We start from the raw sequence: 24,647 nt of genomic DNA on the forward strand, positions 1-24,647 counted from the left end.
TCTGTACTGGTCAATGGACAGAAAGGTTTGGAGTTAGAGCCTGGCTGCCCCACAGTGAGGATTCTTCACAAATGCCCTAACAAAGGAGACCAGAGTCAGTCTTGCAGCAAAGCTTCTGCGATAGGCACAGAGTGGTGAAAAGGCCCTTCTGTGAGAGCTGGAGGAGACAGTTTTCTGCATCCTTTAATATAGTTTTCTTTCTTTCATTCACAAAGGCTGCTAAGCTAAGTGGCTATTTTTTACCTTGCACCCAGGGATCAAGGCAATACAGACTAAATAACATCACTAGAAGCTGAAAGAAGGCAGCAAGAACAGAGCAGTTCAAGTACTCTATTTCTTGCTCACATTCTTAACCACCTGCAGTCAGCTCCTGCTGGAGGTGTGACAGTGAGCTCTGTAAGCCATTGTGATGATCAACACAGACCTTACAATGTACTCAGCAATGAAAACGTTGAAAGACAAATCAACAAAGGTTGTATCATGGCTCCTGCAGTTAGAATAACTCAGCATTTCCTACATGAGAAAGGAAAGCTCATTTTCTTGTTTTAATGCCTGCTGGCACGTGGCAAACTGATGTCTACAGATGCTAAGGCAGAAGCTGTGCTGAAGAAATGGGAACATGGGCGTATCTCATACTCAAAAACCAAGTTGAGTCCAACAACTCAAACTGAAAAACAAAAAAGGCAGATCAGCAAAGTAGAATCAGGAATATTATTTCCCAAAGCAATCAAGTATCATTTCTCCATGCTTTAATATTCCAGTGGCTGGTGGTTAGAAGAAGAAATGGGAGACGCAGCTTCTGTAGCAGCACAAGGCTGCAGTGGGACCACAACCCAGTGCATGTGTTCAAACCACACGGCTGTATGGAAAGGAGTGTGGGATTCATGGGGCCAGAGAGGATTAGCAAAAGGGAATCTGACTCCAGAGAGCTGACATAACACTCTTGGGAGAAAGAAAAGTGCTTCTTACTGCTCCAGGGACTGCTCAGACATTGAAACAATTTCCCCTTTCTAGCAAAATCTGCCTTTAAGCTTTAGCATATCTTTAACATACATACTGCGGGACCTCAAAGCATGTTTCAAAGCTGTTTTATGTTTGCAAGTCTGCAGTACAGAAGATCTCAAAGACCTCCGCTCAAGATTTGGAGGGAGTTTCTTCACATTTGCCTACCATTATACTCTTGAAAGCTAGTGACGAGCCAACATAGAGCAATTCCAAAACCTCCCTTGTCAGAATGCATTAGGGGATGCAGTTTTTCAAAAGGATGCTTTTAAGCTATTGGAAATTCCACTGCAGATAGTAGTTAAGTAATAAGAGGGGAAAAAAGTGTTTTTGTTGGCATATCTTATTTGGGAATCAATCATCAGCCACAGCCACAGGCTCCAATAATTTCTTCTATTGCTATGGAAACAAATCCATTTGCCTAGTTCTAGGATAGATTGCAACTGAACCCAACAGCTCCCCTTCCCACCTTGAGAACAGGAACATTACCTGCCACTTGAGTGAAGCTTAAAGATCTGAACTCAGCAGGTGAGGGGAGAGGAAGTGAGGATGCTCTATTCATGTCTGGGTGTTAGACAAGACAGATCCTTTTTCTCCTAGTGGGTTAAGTCCCAGGCTTCATTAGAGTACATAATATTTCTGGAGGTTTTAAGATCCACTAACACTGTTCCACCTGACTGAGGGTCATTTTGGAGCTAAGAGCATGGCCTGTGAATCAAAGGAAACAAGAAATCTGTCACCTGGCAGCACTGAAGGATATCTGTGAACTTAATTTCCAGCTATTAATCACTGCAGCTATCTTTTCAGGACAGCTTTGCCATTCCTCTGTGCAAGATGCCAGAGGTGTGCTGCTTCTTGCCCACCTCTAACCATCACAACTCAAACATTAGTTCAACACCTGGCCTTTGGGGGAATTAAATGGGAAATAAAAGGGATAAAAGGCAGTTCAGATGACTATCCACGGCAAAAAATGATGCTTTAGGACTGGAAACATGGCCATAGAACTCTAAATTTTGGGCACTCAAGTCCCCATGTCTATAGCATCCTATTGCTAACAGAAACCACGCTGAGTGCACAGGAGCTTCTGGACCCACAGCCCTCACAGAAACACATGTAGTGCTTTACTCCAAGATAACTGCACTTTGAGAGGTGAATCCCTTAAATGTGCCTCCCCCAGACAACCTTACAGAGCTGCCTCAGGCTCAAAGTTTGCAAAATGCCCTGGGATACTCAAAATAAAGGAGTGAATTACAAAGCTCTGAGAGATGATCCCTCTCAAAAAGCAGTTGCAGAAGAGTAAATGTTCGTAGAAGAAAAAATATGTTCGTAAATACCTGCCAATTTCACCAGATTTTTTTTTCCCTTAAAATAAAAAGGGGATATAAATGCTTCTACTTGCAGAATTTTGTGAGAAGCCCCTCAGCCAGGGTACATCACCTGCCTGGTATCAAGGTCTGCTTACATCACAGCCATTGAAATCACAATCCCAGCCATGCAGCAAGTCCAGGAGCTCCACGGCCTGACTCCTCCCACTGTGACAGTGTCCCTACAGCAGGTTCTCAGACTGATTATCCTTTGGCCTGAGATCTGAGAAAAACATAGAGAGCTTCACCTACTAGAGAGACATCAAACAGGCAATAAGAAAACAAGGCTGGACACTGTGCCTAGACCTGTCCACTGGAGTGATTCCTTCCTCAGCAGGGACAACTGGGCATTAATAAAGGCAGTGCTTAAGCATAGATATGCATTCCGTGACCTACCTGTACATCTGCTTTTCCCTTTGGATTCAGCAGTCACTGCACGCTGATATTTCTGCACACTCAGTCCTAAGTGGATGTTTCCAAACACTACAAAACACTGGGCCTTGTGTTCATTCAGCAAGTGTTAAGAAGAATATTTGTAGTGTTTTCTGTTGTTTCTTTTTCCATCCAAAAAGAAATATATTGGGAAAAAGTGGATCGGTAAACACATGACAATTTCAATCCACTTTACAACACCTTCTGCTATTACTGCCTTCAGGAACAACCCCTAAGCATGGTGATCAAATGCACACAACTGTAAAAGACCCCTCACAGTCTGAATCGAACCAGTTAGGGAACTGTTGAAGAAATAGCTTCAAAATGCTCAGCTAGCTTAATGGGCAGTCACTGAATCAAAGTGATTTGGTTTCCTAGGGTAGATGCCTATAGTAGTTTTCACATTCTGATCCCCTAAAATGTCAGGATGCTGTGAACCGGGCTCAAGAACAAGACTTAACTGAAAATAAGCCTACAAAGGCTGCAGCCAGAATGTCTTGTCCTCGGGTGATGACAGTGTTCCCATAGCAATTGCAGTCTGCAGGGTAGAAAATGACACACAAAAAAATAAATCACAAGTCCATTCTCTAAAGAATGGAAAAGTCTTGAGCTATTCAGTGTGTGAATGGTTGTTATAGGAGGGGTTAACTCCTGGCTGCCCTAGCAGGAGGAAAAATCAAGTCCCCAAATGTCACCTGAGTCTATTTAATAAAGAGGATAAAAGAAGAAGCCTAGCACAGTGCTCAGCACTGCACACAGCCTGGAGAAAACACCTGCTTCTTTGTTAAGAGATGCTGATGTGGCCAGTGTCAGCAAGCAGAGTCAGTGGCTCTGCCAGGGAAGGAAACGCCTACCCTGAAATCTGTTCCTGGAGCAGGTCCACGTCCTGCACAAAGCTGTCTTTTAGGGGGCTTGAATCATGCCCTGCTGCTGGCATGAAGGGAGGGTGGGAATTCATCTCCTTCCCCTCTCTGTTAGCTGCTTTTCTAAAATGCAATAGTGCAATGTTAAAGGAACAGGAAATTTGGGGGGCGGGGGGGAGCAGGGAGGGGGAAAGAAGCAGCGCAAGTCTAACTACGGAGCTGTATCGGGTTTATCACTGCCAGCCCAAGTCCTCTAAGCAAAGCAGCTGCCAGCTACAGCCTCCTGAAAGTACTCCAAACAGCTCCTTTATCCTGATCTCCGCCAGAAAAACAACCTGATAGCCCATGAGAAGCAACGTTCTCCTGTTAAATTCCCTAAGTGCTCTACTCACAGCACAGGCTTTGAATTCAGGGTTTGTCTTTCCATGAGAACCTAAGGACATAACTAATTCAGTGCAGCTGGCCTCTGCTCTAATCCTCCAAGTGATGCACCTCCTTGTTGCCTCCTGCTCTTAAGCAAGAGCTGAAGCTTCACAATTGTCATAGGAGTTTTATTCCCTTCCCACATGCTGGATAGAGCAGCAGATCAGAGCAAGGGTTTGCAGAAATACTCTGGTCTGCTTCTGCCTTTGTTATTCCCTGTGGTGAAATTCATCAAGAGCGGGGCTGGGACAGTGTGGAAATCTGGATCTTTCAATCCATCTTCCCAAACCTCACACGTAGGGCATGGGATGCCAGGTGAGCAGAGGGACAAGCATGGACCATATAACTCTGCTCTTCAAAACATTCCACCTTGCCATGGTCCTACATAGGGGGAGAGGTGACACAACAATTTCTGGACGGAGCCAATTTTAAATGAATCTCCTTGGGTTCTCATGGGCCCTTTACAAGTCAGAACCTGATCACCTTCCAGGCAATTAAATCCAAATTGCCTCTCCCCTCTGTGTGGTAGCAGGTCACTGGTATGCAGCGCAGGTGGAGCTGGGTACACTGAAGAAGGCAAGGTTGATCATCTGAGTGATATCACTGGGAGAACTGGAGAACATCGCTGATGAGCTGGGTTTCCCTCTCCACCAACTGCACAGGGCTGATTCCAGGGGTAGCAGCGTACTTTATAAGCCAGACTGAAAATCATGAGCAAGATACAGGAAATCCCAGGGTACAAAAAGTAGTTTTGCTCTGGAGCTGAATGGACAGACACCGTTCAGTCATTGAAGGGAAGAAGGGCATGAAGACTGCCTCTGCAGCTCCCCATCACGTGAATGAAAGTAATTACAACCTAGTTAATAAGGAAAGGGGACCTGAAACCTTGTTTAGATTTTAATCTTCAGGGTGTGCCTGTCTGCGGGCAGCCAGCCAGCTCAGCTCACTCTCTGTAGGCACCCAGGTGCTGGAGTGGTCCTTGCCTCGGGTATTTCAAGGTGTTTTAAGTTTTAAGGCAGAGCTCAGTTTGGCTGCCATGGCTGGGTGACACACCATGACAGCAAGCACCATCAGTGGTACCAGCAGAGGAACTAATGAATTGCTCCCAGATCACACTACAAACTTCAATCTCACCCCTAGCAAGGAGTGATCCCCATAGATCACAGCCTGAGCTCTTGTCCATCCCCATGTCTACTGCCATCCCCAAAGCCACACAGGCTGCAGCTGGCCCTCAGCAGCAGCAGGAAGGAGGCGGCGATAGATCTTTGCCTGCTTATGTAGTCCTCTGCAATTGAACTGATGTACAGCCAGAACAGCACTCTTTGCTAATAAATTCTCCAAGTGCCAGAAATCAGCAGCCCACCACTTAATTGGGAGTGATTCTGCTTTCTGCATAAGCCACTTAAAAAGATGTAATTATACTTCAGGAGATGAAACACTTGCTGTTCTTTAACAGCTGGCTGCAGCTCCTATTAACCTGTAAACACACAGAGGAAAACTTACAAGCTGTCCCCCTTTCCAATGTCTCAACTTCAACTTTAAAATGTTAATAACAAATATTCAGCCTGCTTTTGTCAGGAGTTTGTAGGGCACTTGCATTAATAGGCCCCTTGCACCTAACAGCCACCTTGCCCTCCTCTTGGTGATGAGTTGGGCCTGATGTTGGAGCTAGTTCTAAGGACTACATGACTGCCCTAGGAAAGGAAGCAGAGCTGCTTTGATCCTGTAAATACAGCTTTCCTGGAAAGCACCACAGGGTGCCTCTAGCCTCCTGACCTGTCCACACAACCCAGGCCAGCCACTGAGTTCATGTTACAGCCCTCTAGTTCCCTGAAGGGACATCCAGTCCTGAGACCAATGTCACTTCGCTGTGCTGCTCCCCAGAAAAGCTGAGTGATGAGATGCTGCAAGCTGAAAAGTCCTGTTTTACCTTCTGGGCAGAGACCCCATAGCTGAGTCCTGTGGTGTTTACTGAGTCCATGCAACAGGGAGGCAAAATCTTGGGGTTTCAATGTAAAATCCATTAATAGCCAAGAAACTGCTTAAGCCAGTGTTATTGTCCTTCAGCCCAAAGCATCACCTGCGAGTCCAACTGCAAAGCAATCCTTCCCTGCCTACCAGTACCTGGATCCAGCAGCTCCATGCTGCATTGCCTACACTGCCTAAAGACAGAGACCATCCATGGAGGGCAGTTATGAAGACGACTCATGGTTTACTGATAACTGATGCACATTCTGACCTTCTGACTATCACTGTCCTCAAACTAGAAGGTATTTGAAGCTTGCAAAAGGCTTGAACTGGAACCTCAGTTAAACCTCCTAAACTTCACTGTGGATTTTGTTATCTAGATCTAAACCACATCCCCAGTGCCTAATCTCCAACCCATCTGATGAAATATGGCACCTCAGATCAACACTCAGCAGACCAAAATGAACTTACAGAAACCTATAGCAAGGAAAGCCAGTGAGAAAATGCTTCTCCACATAGCCTACAAGGCTCCCTGCCCCAGAAAGGCAGTATCCAGTTTTCAGGATTGCTAATCCAGGTCTGTGCACTGTCAGACTGCCCTCCAGTGATTTGGATTAGGCGTGGGCACATACTTGCATTTCTCTTGCATTAGCCAGAGCACACAATGCAAACCTTGTGCCAGTGTTATGCTTTTATGTCAGCTGTTACCTGATCTGCTATGAAGTTAAGGTAGCGTGGACAGGCTGTGCCTGATCTAGCATAAAACCTGCCAGAGTAAAGTTAACCCTTTAAAATCCTTTCAGCAAGTTGAATCCAGTAAATAAAGTTTACATTAGATTAGCAATTTGTGCCCATTAACTGTGATATTTTCTGAGAAAGCATTGCTAGAACCACCATTTATTTCACCCTTGAACTCTCTCTTGAATGATATTTCATGTCTGGGAAGGATGGACAGATTCCATCCTTCTGTCTGCATTTGGGGGAAATGAGACACAGGTACCTGAGTGTCTGTGATGGTGGCTGCCAGTTGTCTCTGAAGGACCAGGCCACCAGCCTGAAGCATGCTCCAGGACTTGGACTCCAGGGCATATCTGTCATATCACAACAGTGGCCCTGCATTAGGAGCAACAGGTGGCTGAAGGCTTTCAAATGCAGATAAAAATCATGCAAAACTGCCTAGAAGCAGAAAGGCTCATAATGCCAAACCCTAGGTGATATTTAAAAGGATTCAATAAGGTTCCCCTAGAGCCTTCTCTTCTCCAGGCTAAACTACCCCCAGCTCTCTCAGCTGTTTTGCACAGAAGAGGTGCTCCAGGATGGTTACTCCACTGCAGGTGACATTTTATGCCTCTGTTGCAATCCTTCTGTGATGCCAAACAGTTTAAACCGCACCACAGTCATTAACTGCGTCCCCACCTTTCTCAGAGTGGCTGACATGACCCTGAGTATGAATCACAGGAGCTGAGCCCACTGGCTGTGAAGGATTTCTGTGAAGAGCCTCAGATCAACTCTGCAATTGCTTCAGGTTCTGGTCACTTGTACCTGGGGATAGTAAACATCTCTTCTCCCTGAGGCATGAGGAAAAGAGAGATAAAGACCAACAACTGTCATGGGGAAGCCTGCACAGAGCTCCAACATGAAGGACAGACACATTTCAGCTGCCACAAATGCATAATTATCATTTAATTCACTTGCAACCACATACCCCACATAGAAAAAAATCGGTCTGACCAGATGACATTGGCAAAGATATGAGCTACTGAAGTTGGGAAAGCATGATGTCAACTTAACTGGGGCAGCAACAACCCTGCCCATCTTGAGAAATCATTTTGGGGCCATCCATGTTAGGAGCACAGCGTGACCACCCCCATCACACTTCTGTTGTTGCCCAGAATTACTGAATAATTTTTCACTATTCTCGGTATGAAGTTTCATTACTCTAATTACAAGGTATTAATTCTTAATTGCTCAACTAATTTCTGTATTTGAAAAGGAAGAAAGATGTAAAGGATGTTTACCGCACCCACATGGCACTGACCTTATGCCTTGATGTCTAAAGATGAAAGCAAAAAAGGAAGGAAAAGTTTCTTTCTTTCAAAGGCACTTTGCTTGGCGCTTGCATCACAGACCCACAAACAGAGCAGGACAAAAACATCCCATCAGAGCTTTGTGACACCTCACCAAACTAATTCATAAAGAAGCAAAACAAGGCAGAAGATCAGAAAGATCTCCACTTGCATCTCTCTCTGAACCACACAGGTCCTGGGGAAGAAGGTTAGGTATGGTGCAATGTGGTATCTGACCCCTAAGCCTCTCGAGAAGCTGTTAAGAGTCACGGGCTCAAGTTTTATATCTGTCTTACACAGCTGATCCCTCCTGCCGGTGCATAGACTTGTCCCTGCTGCCATGCCCCCACTACACCTTACAAATTAAGAAGGGGACAGATTTTAGATAGATAGACAGGCAGGGAGGGAACTCAGTGACCTGACAAATACAAGTAGCAAAACCTCCTATCCAACCCCCTCTGTTCTGCCTTATTTTCTTATCTATACTAACACCACTTTTTTAGTATCTAAGTATCATTTCATATCCACACTTGGGACCAACACACTAGCTTCCCCTCCTCTGAGAGGCTTCAATAGAAGCTTCCCTCTTCCTTGCCAGATCCCTGTATCAGCAAGTTAGGAGATGACAGTCCTCCTCCTCCTCATACAGAGCAAGGGAAACACGGATTGCAGGAGCACCCCAGCTACTCCCTGCAGAGCTCAGAGAACCAGCCTCTCTGCTCAGCCCTACCTGCGGAGGCTTCACAGCTGCAGCCTTCCCTCAAAAGACAGATGTTGAGCAGTCTGCAATCAGTCTTCAAGTGCCTTTGCCCCTCAAGGGTTCGCAGTGGGTGCCTCCGATCCTCCCTGGCAGGGAAGCAACTGTGGGTGAGGCAGAGTGCTTACCTGCCGGGCGGGCCGAGAGGGTTGGCTCCTGGAAGCCAAGCCTTGTTTTGAGGAGGAGACTTGGGTGTGTTTTGCCCTTCAGGGGAATCAAACAGGTTTCTCTATTCAGACTGCACGGTCTCCCCTCCTGCCAACTCTCCTCTGCATTCTTTGCATTCTCCAGCAAGTGTCACCTTCCCCAGCCTTGTGCAGCAATGGGACAGCAGAGATCAGCCCCTTCTGAAGAAATTCAGCCCACTGAATTTCTCCGCAGGCCAAGCATCACCAAAGATTTCCAGGGACAGGCTCACCTCCCTGGAATGGGGAGTGGGCTCCCCTTTGCTGCCCACATACTGGCAAGCCCCTGCATTCGAGAAAGCTGCTCACAGCGGTGATACTCTTACAGCATTAGGGGCTGGCACTGTAATTAGCACTAAGCAGTGATCCGCTCACTTTAACTAATTAAATGAGAGATATAGGTGTGTTTATCACCACTCAGTGCAGAAGAAGCTGTTGGGTACTATCATCTTACTCAATTTATTTTCCCTTTTAATTAATTGCTGCAGTTGCCGCATGTTCCCTAAGGCCCAGTTCCACCAGTCCCTTGGACACAGCACCCTTGGACACACTTTTTGCAGCTTCCTAAAGGCTTGTGGTTAGAGACACGAGTTTAGAGCACTTGTGAGAAGTCAGGGCCTCAGCCCAGGACTGCCACAGGATGACCAAAAGGTGGTAAAGACCCAACCACACACGTTAGAACCTCTCTCCATCTCCATGCTCATCAACGTATGCAAACTTATCTGAAGTAGCAAGAACCCTCCAGCAGATGGGTCACAGAAAATATCTGCCTTCTCAGTTTTGGGACCGATCTGCTGCAGGACAGTAAGCAAACCACCAGTGTACTGGACTGGGATGAACTACAACAGAGCTAATAATACATCCCTGGCTCTCAGCAGAACAGCAGAGATAATGGCTGAAAAGCCCTGATGCCAACATTGTTATTCCAATCGCAGATCTTTCTTTCTGATCTACTTGCTCAGGCTCAGCAGAGCTTTCTTCCCAAAGGCTGCTGCTGATCCCAGCTAAGATAGGCACAGGAGAGAAGGCGATGTTCACAAAGCCACACCCTGAGCGTGCCCAGAGTGGTGTCCAATGCAGGAAACAGACTATTTAAAATACAGACCAGTCCCTACCTCCATAAAGCATCCTCTGATTCAGGGCTCTAGCTGACAGTGCAGCTTTATTTTCAGTAACCCCTGAGTCACCCCATCCTTTGCTGAAGGCTCGTTCAGGTTATTTCCTGAAGTAATAGTGATTAACAGCCTGGCCAGTCTTTTCAGTGCGCTAGGAGCCAAAGGAGCAGAAGGGACACCCCAGGGTCTAAGGACTACCATTCTTATTCTGGCATGAACACACTGTTCTGCAATGAATGTTTAAAAATAAATAAAAATCCGTGATGAGCACCATGACAGTAAACAAAATGAAAAACATTCTAGAAGAATATATCCAAGTTCTACTGCAGACAAACTCTGTGGGACTGGCAGAAGTACAGTGTAAAACATCAGCTGTGATGATCTCTATCAAGTATGTGTCTTTACACCCAGCATGAACTACCCCCAATCTAGCCTGTCAATGTCAACTTTCTGAATGCTCCTTGGGTTTCATTCTCCCATGTTTCACCTCCTGATGTCACCTAGAAGCTCCAGTGACTCAGTACTGACCTCGTGTAGCCTTTCTCTTTCAGGAATACAAAAGAGCACTTGCTGGCACCTCAGTCCCATTCTGGGCTCTCCACACTGGGCTAATCCTGTCACAGTGCTCCTGATAGAAGGAAACAAGGAAGACATTTTATTTCACTTAATTTAGCCATGGATTTCTGGTGCAAACACTAGCTATGTCATTTCAGCTGCAGGCTGACAAAACAGTGAGATATAAGGCTGCTGAACAACACATGAATGAAGGACAGCATTTGCCCACTCACTGCTACACATCATATTGGCCACAGGAGCAAGGCAAGGGGATTTAAGGCTTGTTTGTAAAAGCTAACAAGAAATATGATGAAGTTAAAACTGCCACTCGTGGACAATCTATGTTGGAATAAAAGGGCTCTTATTCTACTATATCTGCTTTTCCTTCCATTTACTTTCCATCTCAGTAGGAGGAAGCTGTGGCTCACTCACAACTGGAGCCCTGGGGAGAGAACGTAACACATGGCTTTACCTTCCCCTGATGCATGTGGTGCCCCCAGTAGTAAGATACTCACATCTCTTTCACGTGTTTTGAATACAAAACATCTGAGACTTACACAGAGAAAAACAGTAACAGGGATGACATCATTTGCCCAAGCCCCACAGTCATACTCAGAAGCAGCAGCTAAGTCCCAGTCATCCACAGCAACTGGGGAGCCCAGGGACTGCAGCACCCCATCAAGGTAGCAGGAACCCAACTCTGGCAACCGTGACCAGCCATGCAGACAAGTCTCCTTCATACTAGAGATTTCCAGGGCTGTCGTGTCGCCCCAGTTCACGCTAATCCTATACTGCAAACAAAGCTCAGCAAGCACATCTATGGTGTGCAGCAGCTTGAACAGTTAAAAGGACAATCACCCTCAAATAAATCGTTGTGGTTTTATCCCAAAAAAGCTCTTAGATAAGCCTCTTTCCGAAGTACAGGTGAATGTCACTCACACCAGCAGGCACAGAATCCCTGCTGGGTGTTCTTCATAATTACAGGAGCATATTCACATCTCTGCTGTAATAGCTTTTAATGACAAGGCATTTCCAAATTACCACAGTGGCCAGAGGCAGAAGGTTTTTTTTGCCAGCCAGGGGCAGGCCTGTGCTACACTGGAAGGGCAACACACCATAGGGTCACTCAGATGCAGCACTATCAGGTTGCTCCAGAAGATGAAGATGACGCTCCAGTCCAGAAGATGAAAGATCACAGTAAATCTGTGAGGAAAGTCAGTTTGTTTAACTTCAGGCATTGACTGAGACAAGCAGATCAGGAGGCTCTTTATTTTTAGAAGCAGCTTTAGCATGAAGACTCCAAAATGAAGGGATTCTTGTGTGTGGTTTCTAATATAAACATGCAGTGTGTATACACACGCCTGTGTGTAGGTGGAGTGAAATCACGCTTTTTTTGCCCCCTTCATTCACTAACATAATACAGCAACAACTACAAGCCTGGTGCTGAGAGACCAAGAAAAATTTAACTCTGCAAGAAGTAGCAGCTTTTCCAAACTGGCAGCTATAGGTTAAATACTGACATATTCATGAAACTTAAGGACAAATGCACCAAGCTCAGTCGTACCAGCAGGACCAGCCTCATCTGGAAACAGCAGCATTCACCTGTATACCTTCAGAGCAAACCCTGAGTGTGCTATGGTCAGGTCCCTTATCTTCATCAGTATAAGAGTAGAATTCAAGAAGGGCTTTTTCCCTCTTTACAAGGTTAAAATTCACAAGGTCTGGTTTAGAAAGACCCCAATCTGCTGTAGATCTGGACTCCCTCCTCAGGCCATGAGCCAAAGGTACGGTCAAGCAGCCATCCAGTTGTGCTGGAGACAGCCCAGCCCCACACAGGAAACTTCTGCTGCTGTTTCAACAGCCTTCTCCAGAGGCACACATGTTCCTCCAGTAGGGAAGGGAGAAACCAACAGATTAGAAGAACTTTTTTTCCATCTCCAGTTAGACAACATGTTTTTTCTCTAACAGCTACAGGTAAAATTCAGCCCATAGTATCTGATTTTATAAGAAAATGGATTCTTCCTGCAACTCCTTTACAAGAAAAGCATAAGCACCTCTCAAAGATGTTTCAGTTAAGTCTGCTTAATGCTTATTTCACCACTGCTTATATGGCTTCTTTATATTCCTTTGTACCCTGCAAAGCAGATCACTTGAGATCAGCAAGGCATAAGAATTACATCACACAAGGAAGCTGCAGACACAGAAACCATTCACAAACTGAAGAGAACGCCTAACAGCAAGAGATTTCTCAAAGGGGATACTAGAGCCACAGCCAGCAATGGGGAAGCTCAGGCAGACAGGTTGGCCTCTAATATATAGATAGTTTCCCCTGTGCAACCACCTTGCACTGAACATACAAGGAAGACACCCAACACATCAATATTTGGGGCCTTCACCAGGGTTACAGAAAAGCAAAGCCTCAGTAGAGAGTGAGCAGAGCTGCGATGAGTAGAAGGGTGTAAAATCGCTACACCCATTTGTTGCAAGGGAAACAAACTGGTTTTTCATGTGGCGTTATTACGAAGTGCTTCTGAAATGCCAGACCTCACCTTCCTAATAGCAGGTAGCAGAACAGAATCATATATACCGGACTATTTAAGGCTAGAATAAAATAATCTCAACAGGAAACCACCCATAGTCATGAAAACATATCTACACAGGAGGGCAGGAGCTCTCAGAATTAAGATAATATTGTCTTGTCAGTAAACACTGAGCAAAAGAGAAGCTGCCTGATGGTACTGCTAAGACAGTAAAACAATGCATGCAATCTGCTAGCAGAAACACCCTCAAACACGCTCTGTTGCAAGCAGGGAGATGCCTATTTATTTCTCATCGCCAGCTCAGCAAGCCACCCCCAGGCTTTAAGGCAAACAAGAAGCTTTCCTTCTCCAATAATAAGGGCCAAGTTGCATCATCACATACATCTGCGGACCTGGCACTTCCAAAGGGTTTGCACAAGCATTAATGAAACTTGGTAAACAATTCTCTCCAGGAGCAGAGTACAGCCCATCCACGTCACGTTTGGCTTTGTAGGGCTAAAAGCTGATGCTCTGAGATAACTACCACCACCAGATCCGAATATGCAAGGATCTATAAAGTCAAAAGGTGCCACTTCCACGATTCCACCTAAAGGTTAATTTGAGCACTGTGATGGATGGTAGGTCCCTGTATGCACAAGACACTGAAGATAGTGAACTTTCATGCTGGTAACAGTATGCCTGAATGATGTAAACACTGTTCTCCTCCTGAAACCTCCTACGTATTCACCTCAGGCTTGACACAAATTTGCCTCAGTGCTCTCTGGACATACAAGATGGCTTCTGTCCTTTTTCACCAATTGCTCCTCTTATTTTTTCTGAGTAATTATAACCAAGCCAACATTTTTCCTTTCTGGCACCAAGGTGTGTCTGGACTGGACCTCCTTTGTACTCCAAGGGCAAGACTGAAAGGCATCTCTTAGACTGAAACACACCTACAGTGCATACATTCCTTCCACACTGTCTCTGTAAGGGAAGTGGGGTTTTTAGTTACTTCAGCTCCATTTAGAGAAGCTCTCGTCTTCTTCACCCTCTTCTTTTTCTCCAGGGAAAGAAACTGAGGATCTCATATATCTCTCCCATTGCTCGTTAAACCAAAAATCATCCCAAGTCAGCAAAATTAGGAGCTGCAGCAAAAGCCATGAAAGCAAAGTGAATGAGATTACGAGACTGACAAGGGTGTCCTAGGAAAGTCTTTGAAGATTCCAGCAGCTCCTGTTGAACGTTACTAACAAGAAGGTCAGATGTGACCCTAGATATTTGGAATGAAATTCTGTCAACAGCAATTTTTGCTTCGTAGCTTCCTGCTTGCTTGCGTGCTTACACAAGACACATTCAAGATGCTAGCTGCAAAGAGAGATCATGCAAAAAATTACAGGCAGGAGAATGCAGATCAGCAAAGATCTCATTTGTTTGCATAGAAAACGTAAGACAGGACTTGCACGAGTGCTTACTGGGTTAAGAAGCAGAGTTGAAAGGAGGAGGCTTGATCAGGGGTAGGAAGAAGCTATGGATAAAGCGAGGTTCCTCCTCTGTTGTGGCCAGGGCTATAGGCATGGTGATGTCAAGTTCTACCACAGCAACAACGTGTGTTTATTTCTGCTCTACAAAACAGAAGCTTGTCAGCTTCTCAGAAGAGATGCTGGGAACTGACCTAATTACATAGGGAATACCAAGTCAAACCAACTTCAGCATGATGCAATGCTTCTTTCCATGCCCAGCTCTGGGAAACTGCTTAACTCCATACAAGCAAAAACCTAGCTTACTCTTGCTGTATTAACCAGAGACATGAGAGAAATAATACTATCTCCTGCTTTTTGTCCAGCAGACCTGAACTTCCAGTGCCTCTTGTTTCTAAAGCACCTTCTGGATTTACTTTCACAATGCACCAGGAGATGAGTAACTGCACTGGTGCTTCATCCAAGGACTGACAGAGCTTTTGAGTCTAAGAAGCAGCCAAGCAGCCTTAGTTGGGAAACGCCATCTAGAGGCCAAACTGTGTTTACCAGTTTATTTTTTGAGTAGTCGGTACACGCTCCTTTCCCTTCAGTACAGACCCACTCTCCCACCTCTTCTGGGTGAGCACGGTTATCCCTACCTCACAAAGAGGACCTAAAGTTCTGTGCTGCACCACACCATAAGCCCAAACAGCATCACACCCATCTCCTCTTTGACAGCTCCACCCTAAAGCCTTTTTGTACTTACCAGCTCGAAACCACCAGGTACTTCTACTGCATGTGGCAGACGTACAACTGAACTGCCCATTTTCACAAGGCCACTCTTCCAGTAGCGATTTAAAAGCTTAAAGTCAGATGACTGCATTACTAAACCTGGAAACAGCCTCAGACAGAAGAACATGAACAAACAAACTTTCAGTCCTTACTAGTCCTTTAAGGTGAGATACCTGGCATTTTATAAAGCTTGGGAATAAAGCCATGACTCTCAGCTAGGTGTGGTTTCACCATTGTGTCTTTTTATATGGCATAAACTGCATAGGTACAAGTGGAGCTAGTTTTACTAATAAGATAACCAAAAGCTTAAAAAAAACCCAACCAAACCCATAATCTCTATGGGACTCTGGCAGCACACTGAGCTCTCAGATGAGGTCAAGGCTGACTGAGCCAGGCACAATTATGAATACACGGAGAGACACTGCCCACAGTTCTGAGCTTTGGGAAGTTCCAACCCTAACATAAGCTCTTCATTTAAAAAGAAAAGCTACCGAAGCACTTAGCAAGATTGTGGAGTAAAGTAAACTTAATGTAAGTGGCAAACTAAACAGCTTGGTGAACCTAGTATTATAATCCTTCTCTTGTGGAAGAATTTCCCATGTTCTGCGGGGTCAATGCAACACAATACCCATTACCAACAATAACGTGGCAGACAAGATGAGAGCCTTGTGCAATAGATGTTCCAATCAACATAATTTCTACTGGAAGCAAGTAAACTAGAGTAAAATATGTGCTGACTGACAACGGCCACAGCAAAGATTTCTTCCCCCCTGCAAAGGGAATGATTCAAACCCTGTCTGTGCTGAGATGCTTAGAATAGGATCTGCCCTTTCAAAGATGGAACACAAAGTTAGGAATTTCTCTTATTTTATTTATATTCTTTTGGAAAAGAACCATGCTCCTGAAGTAAGGGCAGGAGCTTCGTTACAAGAAGCCCAATATGCCTTTTCTCAGGTTTCCTCCCAACTCCTCAGTAAGAGACCAAATCAACCCATCAATCACAGTGAGATCTAAATGCAGTCCCAGAATAATAAAGTCAATCTTAGTGTTTAAAAAGTGGTGATGGAGATTCTTTTTGGTGCGAGTTTCTCTATTTCATCACTCCTGTATTGAAAAAGCCAAACTCCATAAAGAAATCAGTTGTGAACTATTTCATCAATGAATCCGTAGCTATAAGAAGTGACTGTTATCACCAGAGCAACAAAACAGAGGACAAGGTTGGAGAGGAAGGATGAAGGAATGCTGATGCTTGGGGCTCGGACTGAAGAGGACACAGCAGGGTGTTAATTCACAGTCCTTAGAGTTAGGCAGCTGCCTAACAACAAATCACATAAGAAAGAACTGTTAGCACAGCTACTACATTAAGTTTTTTCCAACCCAGAGAAAATTGTTTTGATAACAGTGATGAGGAGGAATGACTCTGGAAAACTCCGTTTCACAGAATTAGTGGAATTTGCTTCAGTGCTCACTTTAAGATGTCAAAAGAATTAAGAAAATCAAGTAGAAATAAGAATCCATCCAGGACTTCTCAGGCCTTAGCACGGCGTAGGTGGGGGTAGCTTTGGAGAGTCCTGTCTATTGCTTCATCCAAGCTCACCACTGGCTTGTAGCCCATGTCCCTCTTGGCCCGTTCACAGCTATAGTAGTGAAACGTTCCAGCTAATGCTACCCGCATAGGGGTAAAAGTGGGCTTGATGGTGATCAGTGGACTTAGCAGCCACACCACTAGAGACAAGAACAGGGCCAGGTAATATGCCAGCCAGTAGGGAATATAGTACTTGGGTGCATCGTAGTTCAAGCCAGTCAAGATACGGGACATGAAAGCCCAGAAAGGGATTGGTTCATCGTTTGTGATATGAAATGCCTGAAAGACAAGACAAAAAGTCAGATAAAAAATGGTTTGTTCAAATGGCCCAGCTCATGATCACACCCAGGAGTCTGGCATCTCTCACTCAACTGCAAGCACGTTTTCCACAAGAAACTTTCACCAACCACCTCCCACCAACCTACAACTACAGCTGAAAAGCAACGAACCCCTTCTTTGCTATGAAAGCCAGTTACTTCTGACATTCCAGAGGTTAGGATATTCACAAATGGTCAAACTGAATGATAACTCAATGCAAACGCATGAAAGCATGCCCAGAACATGACAGTGCTATGAAAATCTGTTAACATTTCTGTTACTCTGTACTTCACTACATAAAAGCTAAGTAACTGTTTCTTACACATGCATTTTCCTTACCTTCCCACACACAGGAGAGTCTTTCTGAAGGCGTTCTGCAGCCAGGATATGTCCATGGACCACGTTTTCCACATAGGTGAAATCCACTAAGTTCTTCCCATTCCTGCACAGATTAAAGGAAAAGAGTTTGACCCAAAGGTGATCCAGGCTGAAAAATCTACTTGTAGCAAAAGGACTTCCACATAACCTATATATATTTCATAGAATGGCTTGAGTGATCCGTGACATCCTTTCAAACAAGTTCCAACACCCCTGCTGCAAGCAGGGCTGCCAAATACTAGATCAAATACTAGATCATGTACTAAACCAAGCCTCATCCAACCTGGTCCTTACCAACCTATCTCCAGGAATGGGGCTTCCACAACCTCTCTGATTGATTGACTTGTTCCAGCACCTCACCACTCTCACAGTGAAAAACTTCCCGACATCTAAACTAAATCTTCCCCCCTTTAGTTTAAAACAATTCTCCCTTGCCCTAACACTATCTACTTGTGTATCAAGTTAATTTATCTCCTGTTTATTATCTCCCTTTAAACACTGGAAGGCCAATCTGATTCCTCTTCTCCCTGTGTTGCGTCACAACTTCAAGCCCTCTGATACAAAATGCACTTCATTTTGAAGCAGAGGAAAAGATACCATCTCAGTTCTTGTTAAGACCCCCAGAAAGTTTATATTCCTTAATAGTACCCTATTAAAACCTGCTGCAGATCCCAAAATCAGAGTGATCCACAGAAGCAGAACAGATAGGAACACAGTGGTAAGTAGTACAAGGAAAGTCACTTGAGGACAAGCTTTCAATTATGAATTTCTTGGCTCATGAAATTTTAAACTTACTCAGTAAGCCAAATTCAGTCCAAAACAGTTGAAACAGATTTAACCCACTGCATTAAATCCACTTCTACACAGCTACAGAAAATAGAAGTGCATACCACTTTCAAGAATCCAGCTAAATCAAACAAATGGTTTGTTGCAAAACCATCACCACACTCATTTGGACAAAAGCAACATTGCTGCAATCCAGCATTCTGAGAATTAATACTTTTCACTTTCAACTTTCATGGATGAATGGCTATTTGCTTTCTCGGATGGGATATGCAGGTCTTTATAGCAGTAGGGAAACTCAAGTGAGGAAAACATGTTTGAGCTGAAAGAAAGTGGAGACAAAGTAGAAAGGTCAAGTTTATTGAGGTTTGCCGTTCACAGATCAATTTGGGAGATTAGTCTAGAAGTGAAATATAAAGAAGAATAAGAACAAAAAAACAGCCCCATTCCCTTTCCTTCTCTTATCCTAAGCACATATTCATTCACATGGGTATGTACACAGAACACCTTCCTGCATGTAATAAAAATCTAATATAAATTAAAGAGCATATTTCTTTTCAAGATTGTAATACAAATTAAAAGAAAACTCCTTAGGAGCAGCGTGAACTATTTCTTGCTCTAACATTTCAGCAGTCCACTGGAAGCTGTGCAAGGCTTAACAGCAAGGCAAACATCTAATATTCATGACATTAAGATCAAAGAACACTGTCATACTCACCAGACCCTCAAACACCATCACTATATTAGTTAACAGAAAGCAATCTCAGCACTCTGATTAAAAATAAAAGCCTTTAGACTGTGCAAAGAAAGTGCAAGCTATGTTTGCTTTCCCCACTGATGCACTTATTTTTATATCAGAAGATCATTTTATGCAATAACACAACTTCTGATTTAGTACTATTCCCTCCCAAAAAGGTTTAACAGAAGCTATAGAATGACTAAGCCTTGCTCACCCAATTATGAACTTCATTTTGCCACTCTTAGCTGCTTGGATGAGGATGGGAACCAGCTGAGGGTCTCTAGGGCCAAATATTCCATGTGGGCGAATAGCAGTAGTGAAGAAGTTGTTGTCTGGGTCATTAGCACTCAGCACTTCCTGTAAGGAAAGAAAAGTTAGGAAAAATACAGGTTAGTATAATATAACCCCATGGCAACACTAGAATAGGTGGGGTATTCCCTCTTCATCTTGGGAAGAACTACTATCCATCCATACATTTACATATGATCCTTCCTCTTTTTTAATCTCTTTTTCTCTTTAATGAGAAAAAGTGACTATTCCTTTTTCATCACTGAACACTTAATGAATTGACAGGCAAAGGGAAGGAACTCTCCTTCAGCCCCATGAAGTCCAGAGGAATTTTCCAGACATTAGAAAAGAAGGGCACTGAACAACCTAGTTTTTCTTGTCAATTAATGGAAAACTTTTATCATGGGCCTTGTTAATTGCAGTTAGGAGTGTGTTCCCTTTTCCCTGACAGCACCAAGTGCTACACAGATTTAATTCTACTCAGAGTTCCCAAACAAAGTGTTCTACTGGTTTTCTACAGCTGTTCAAAAACACCACATGCAGATAAATACTGAATAGTTTTACCGATTCACCTAAAGTAAAGATGTAATAAGAAGAATACTGGGCTAGCTCTGTTACTTACAAGCTTCTACTTTGTTAGTCCACTTTACAGCACTGTGGTCATGCTTGTAAATGAACAGATGTTTTTACACTGCTTTTAACTAAGCTCTTTTCAAATAACATGAGAAAAATTCTTAAAAGTTAACACTCTACATACAAGGACTACTTCAAAAGGGCACTTTTTATCATAGAAAGTAGTAGTGTAAACCAGGTGGATACCTTCTCCTGTAGGATCTTTGTCTCCGTGTAATAGTCAATAGGTTTTTTTGCGTAAGGGAGGTCTTCTCTTCCATTTTTTATGTCTGTTCCCTCAAAAACAACACTGGCACTGCTAGTTAACACCAATTTCTGCAATGCACGTGAAAAGAAAACTGCAGTTTAAAGCTTAAGACAAAAGGGTAATTTATGAAAGTTGAGTAAGGACAATAATAATCAAATGTTTCTATGGAGAATAAACTGTCTAAAATAAATAGGCCAACAGAAGATGACCTAAAACCACAGGTAAGAATAACCCCGCACTTGTTTAATGAACTCCACATCATTTACTGCTTCCTGAAGAAAGTGAAAATATTTCAAGCCTCCAGAGTAACCAGTCAGTGGGAAAATATCTCTAAGAAAAATTCACAAGCATCTACTTGGCTGGGCATATTTTAGCATTTAACGAGCAAGGAGTTCAGCATTTAACATGCAGTGAATGTTTTTGCTCATCTTTATGATAACAATCTCATGCCAGATTACAACAACAAAAAAAGAATGATTATCCAGGATGTTTTCGTTGGCTAAAAATGGGCCTTCAGTTTCAAAACAGAAATGCAGTGATACGTCTGGATAATCAAGCATGTGGTTTTAAACAAGATCTACATTTTAATAGAAAGATAACTAGATCCAGCAAGTTCCAACAGGACTTCTTGCTCCAACAGACTCTAGACTAAGCCAGAAGGTAAACACTGCATGGCCCATTTCCTGTAGCTGCTTGCAACCTGAAGAAGGGGAGCTAAAATTAAACAAAACCAAACCACTGCAGGCTAGGAGTTCTATATATTATTTAGTTCGAAATATGATCAGGTCTGTATTTGTGTATGGACAATGTACAAAATGTTTTGGATGCAGCAACTCAGAGTTGCTGATCCCAGAGTAAGGGATCTTCTCAGACATTGTGCTTGACAACGAGGTAGGAGTTTGACTAAAAACTTAGGATATCGTAACACACCAATATAAAAAACATGCCTTAAGAGCAACTTGGTTTCTTCTGTATTTCATTTGTGTGTAAATGACTTTCTAAACCAATTTATACTAAGATTGTACCACAAGCGTGCTCCTTTTCATTAGATGTCAATGAATTCACATAAGCAAAAGATGCCATGAATAATTCTACTGCAGACAAAGCTACCTTTACAGCCATCCCCCTCATTAAGGCATGAAAGAATCCACTTGCCAGTTCTCCCCTAGGGGATTCCCAAATGTCGGATAAAACAAACCTTAATGGATACTTTTCCCACAGTAAAGGAAATTGCAACGAATGGGCTTTCTGAGACAAATACGATTGAGAATATATTAGATGCTAAGGACAGACTCTTGCTCTCCTACAATTAACTTCCACAAAACAAGTAGGAATTCAATATCTCAGAGTCATTTGCCCTTCTACCAAACCAGACTGAAACTGCTCTATGGTTCAGAAAGTCACAAATTCACATTTACAACTTACAGGCTCCACAAACTTTTCTACCCTTACCTGCACTCCAGCTTCTTTGCAGGCTTCAATGACAGCTTTGGTTCCCATAAAATTCACCTTATAAAACAGCTCCCTGTTGTCACTTGAAGGTGCTGGCGATGCACAGTGAAACGCTACTGAAACATCTTGTAAAGCTGGGAGTAAAGCCTAGAAGAAGAAATATTGCTCAAGATAGCAATGAAACAACAGCAACAACAGTGACTACTCAGGAAAAAAATAAAAGCCCAGTTCTTTTTCTTGTGAAAACAGAACTGCTAAATTTCAAGTCAAGTTCCTTCCATGCTGGCAAACAGCTGGAATAGGATTATCCTTACTGGTCTTCACAGCATCTTTCTTGTTAGGCACTACACCATCTTTTCTTTCCAGACAAGAGCCTGGGAACTTTCTGAGACCTGGAGGCTATCAAAGCTTAACCACATACAACGATCTCAAGTGCAGACATGAGACTCAAAATTACTGGGGGAGAGGAGTTGGAAGAATCTGCATGCAATATATTTAACAGCCAACAGCACCCCATGGCACTGTCTGTCTCTGAGCTGGCTGCCATACAGCTCTGAGACATGTCACTTCATAGTGGTGCAGAGACCTCTCTCCACATTGCCTGCAGATGCTTATGCCAGGGCTCACATGCATGACTTAAGGCAACACATCTTACTGCATCTTAACTGCGATGAATAATGCATCCTGCCATTCTCTTGCAGTGGAGGTTAGCAAGGACAGTACCTACATGCAATTACTAACAGTGACAGTAATTAGGCTGTCTATCTGAGCTTACAGTAATGCAAACTGTAATCCAGAAACAAGTTCTGTTCCTCTCCACTTTAAGCAGACATTGAGTATATTTAAATGTTCTAGATGAGGCTACCCCAAAAAACTGTTTAGGCTACTGTCTTCACCAGGAAATACTGGGATACACACACACATACTCTTTAACAGACCTTCAGGCCTCCTAGTGTTTCAAATAAGGCTTGCTTGTCTGTATGGACATTAGTATAAACTGCATCCTTCCCATCTACACAGTTTTCAGTTGTCTGTACCTCTTTGTTGCAAAGGTCTCCCAGGAAAAACTGCACTCTGTCATTGTCAAATCTCTTCTGAATATCAAACACGTTGACTGAGTAACCCTTGTCCAGCAGCTTCTCTACCATATGCTGGCCTAGGAATCCAGAGCCACCGATGACAGCACATTTCTTACCAGTCTGCAAAGACAGGGAGAAAAAAAGCATTACAGCAAGCAGACATACACCAGCATTACCCCGTAAAGCACACAGAACTCACTTCAGCCACACAACTCAGGTAACACAAAACAGTATCATCGTCACATCTACGAAGGACAAGGCCATTTTTAGAGCATGAGGAACATGTAACAACCCTAACCCTGGGAACAACTACAGTTAAGACATAACCAGATACTTGGAACTGTGCATGCAAAGCATGGACTGCTTAAAAGCATTAAAAAAAAATAAATATAAGCTCTAATAGGTTGAACCGACTGTGTATCTTGTACTGGATTCTGGTTTTGATGACTGCAGGAGAAGAGATGATATAGAAAACCTAATTGAGTCTACAGACACTCCAGGAGTTCCAGCTCCTTGTGCTGCCCCACTATGTCTGTATTTGCTTTGCTCATCCTCTTCTGGATTTCATGAACTCAGTTATACCCTTCTCCTCTGCAGTCCCCTCTCTCCACCTGCTCAGTCTATCCTCAAAAGGCAGTTGCTTCTTTTCATCGATATTAACTTGCCGTTACTTGTATCTCTTCTCATTCCGGCACATCCTTTGTAAAATGAAAACACCAAAACTACACACAGCACTGAACCAAAGCCTTAAACTGTGGCAGAACGACGCCCTCTGTCTGACTAAGCAGCAGCATCACCATTTTCTCCAGCCACAGTTGATAAACTCCGGGCTTTTCTATATGAACGTTAACCCACTTGCTCAAGCAGAACAGTATTCTAATGGGTGAGGGGATTTATGGTGAGGAGACTATTTAAATGAACTTCAGGGCATACTTATAACCTAATACATACATATTTATAATAACCTAATACATACATATTTATAACCTATATACATGCACCTCTTGGGAAGGGGTAAGAGAACCAACTCAGTGCCCAGAATCAACATCACTGCCCCTCACAGTGCTGAACTCTTTGGCCTTTCTTTTGGCCTTTATATTTGTGATTCATTGGTTCATTCACTGATTCATTCATAAGACTTATCTATGAGAACACCTTCCCATCACACAGTAAGGTGGAAGCCCTCAACTCACCGATCTGACGCGTGTGGCCATTTCTCTGATGTTCTAATATTCACCTAATTCCTTTATTTAAAAGAAAAGGGAGAATATTATTTCATTCCCACCCTCAAGGCAGGCCCCACCGCTCACTGACACTGAGAAGCCACTTTGCCTCCTGTTTCCCATCGGTTCCTCCGTTCCCATCCCACAGATTCCTTTCAGTCTCACCTCCAGGTGACCCAAACCCCCCTCACACCCCCCTCACACCCTCCAGTCCCTTTTTCCACACCTCAGCCCCCAATTCCTCCCCCAATTCCTTCTTACCTCACCTCACCCCCCTCCTCACCTCCCCTCGCAGCGACCTCCCGACTCCACCCCTTTTCCCCTTTCCACCAATCAGCGCGGCTTCTCTCCCCAAGCCCCGCCCACTCCCGTACCTCCTCCCTCCTCCCCTCCCGCGAACCCTGGGCCGAGCATCGCGCCAGGC

At 43.9% G+C, this 24,647-nt stretch overlaps 2 protein-coding genes and 1 long non-coding RNA gene across 25 annotated transcripts in view; 1 reads left to right on the forward strand and 2 right to left on the reverse strand.

The window, feature by feature from the left end:
* The window catches only part of ZNF185 (zinc finger protein 185 with LIM domain), a 39,965-nt gene extending 30,941 nt beyond the window's left edge, over positions 1 to 9,024 (reverse strand). For 17 of the 21 annotated variants that reach the window (XM_015860587.2, XM_032444546.1, XM_015860593.1 and 14 more), the window contains exon 1: positions 8,849 to 8,997. The gene's annotated coding sequence lies outside the window, so the exon portion shown is untranslated. The other 4 variants (XM_015860577.1, XM_032444544.1, XM_015860581.2 and 1 more) reach the window with 4 other exon arrangements.
* On the forward strand, positions 567 to 2,741 carry LOC116653409. The gene is made up of 2 exons (XR_004307177.1): positions 567 to 1,530; positions 2,404 to 2,741. It is a non-coding gene; the product is annotated as an uncharacterized LOC116653409 (long non-coding RNA).
* A 7,324-nt stretch (positions 9,025 to 16,348) lies between the features above and the next one.
* Positions 16,349 to 24,558, reverse strand: NSDHL (NAD(P) dependent steroid dehydrogenase-like). Of its 3 annotated transcripts, none has more exons than XM_015860682.1 (8): positions 24,507 to 24,558; positions 24,194 to 24,244; positions 22,959 to 23,120; positions 21,922 to 22,068; positions 20,409 to 20,537; positions 19,516 to 19,658; positions 17,741 to 17,843; positions 16,349 to 17,362 (listed from the first exon to the last, which is right to left on the reverse strand). In XM_015860682.1, exons 2-8 carry the CDS (start codon positions 24,212 to 24,214, stop codon positions 17,027 to 17,029), a joined length of 1,041 nt encoding a protein of 346 aa, XP_015716168.1. In that variant the 5' UTR covers positions 24,215 to 24,244; positions 24,507 to 24,558; the 3' UTR covers positions 16,349 to 17,026. The 3 variants fall into 3 exon arrangements, with proteins under 3 accessions (XP_015716168.1, XP_015716169.1, XP_015716167.1); XM_015860683.2 differs by having other exon boundaries at positions 24,485 to 24,537; XM_015860681.2 differs by lacking the exon at positions 24,507 to 24,558 and adding an exon at positions 24,450 to 24,487.
* Positions 24,559 to 24,647: the final 89 nt, after the last annotated feature.

This window comes from Coturnix japonica, chromosome 4 (assembly GCF_001577835.2).
Source record: "Coturnix japonica isolate 7356 chromosome 4, Coturnix japonica 2.1, whole genome shotgun sequence".
In the NCBI taxonomy this organism is placed as follows: Eukaryota; Metazoa; Chordata; class Aves; order Galliformes; family Phasianidae; genus Coturnix; species Coturnix japonica.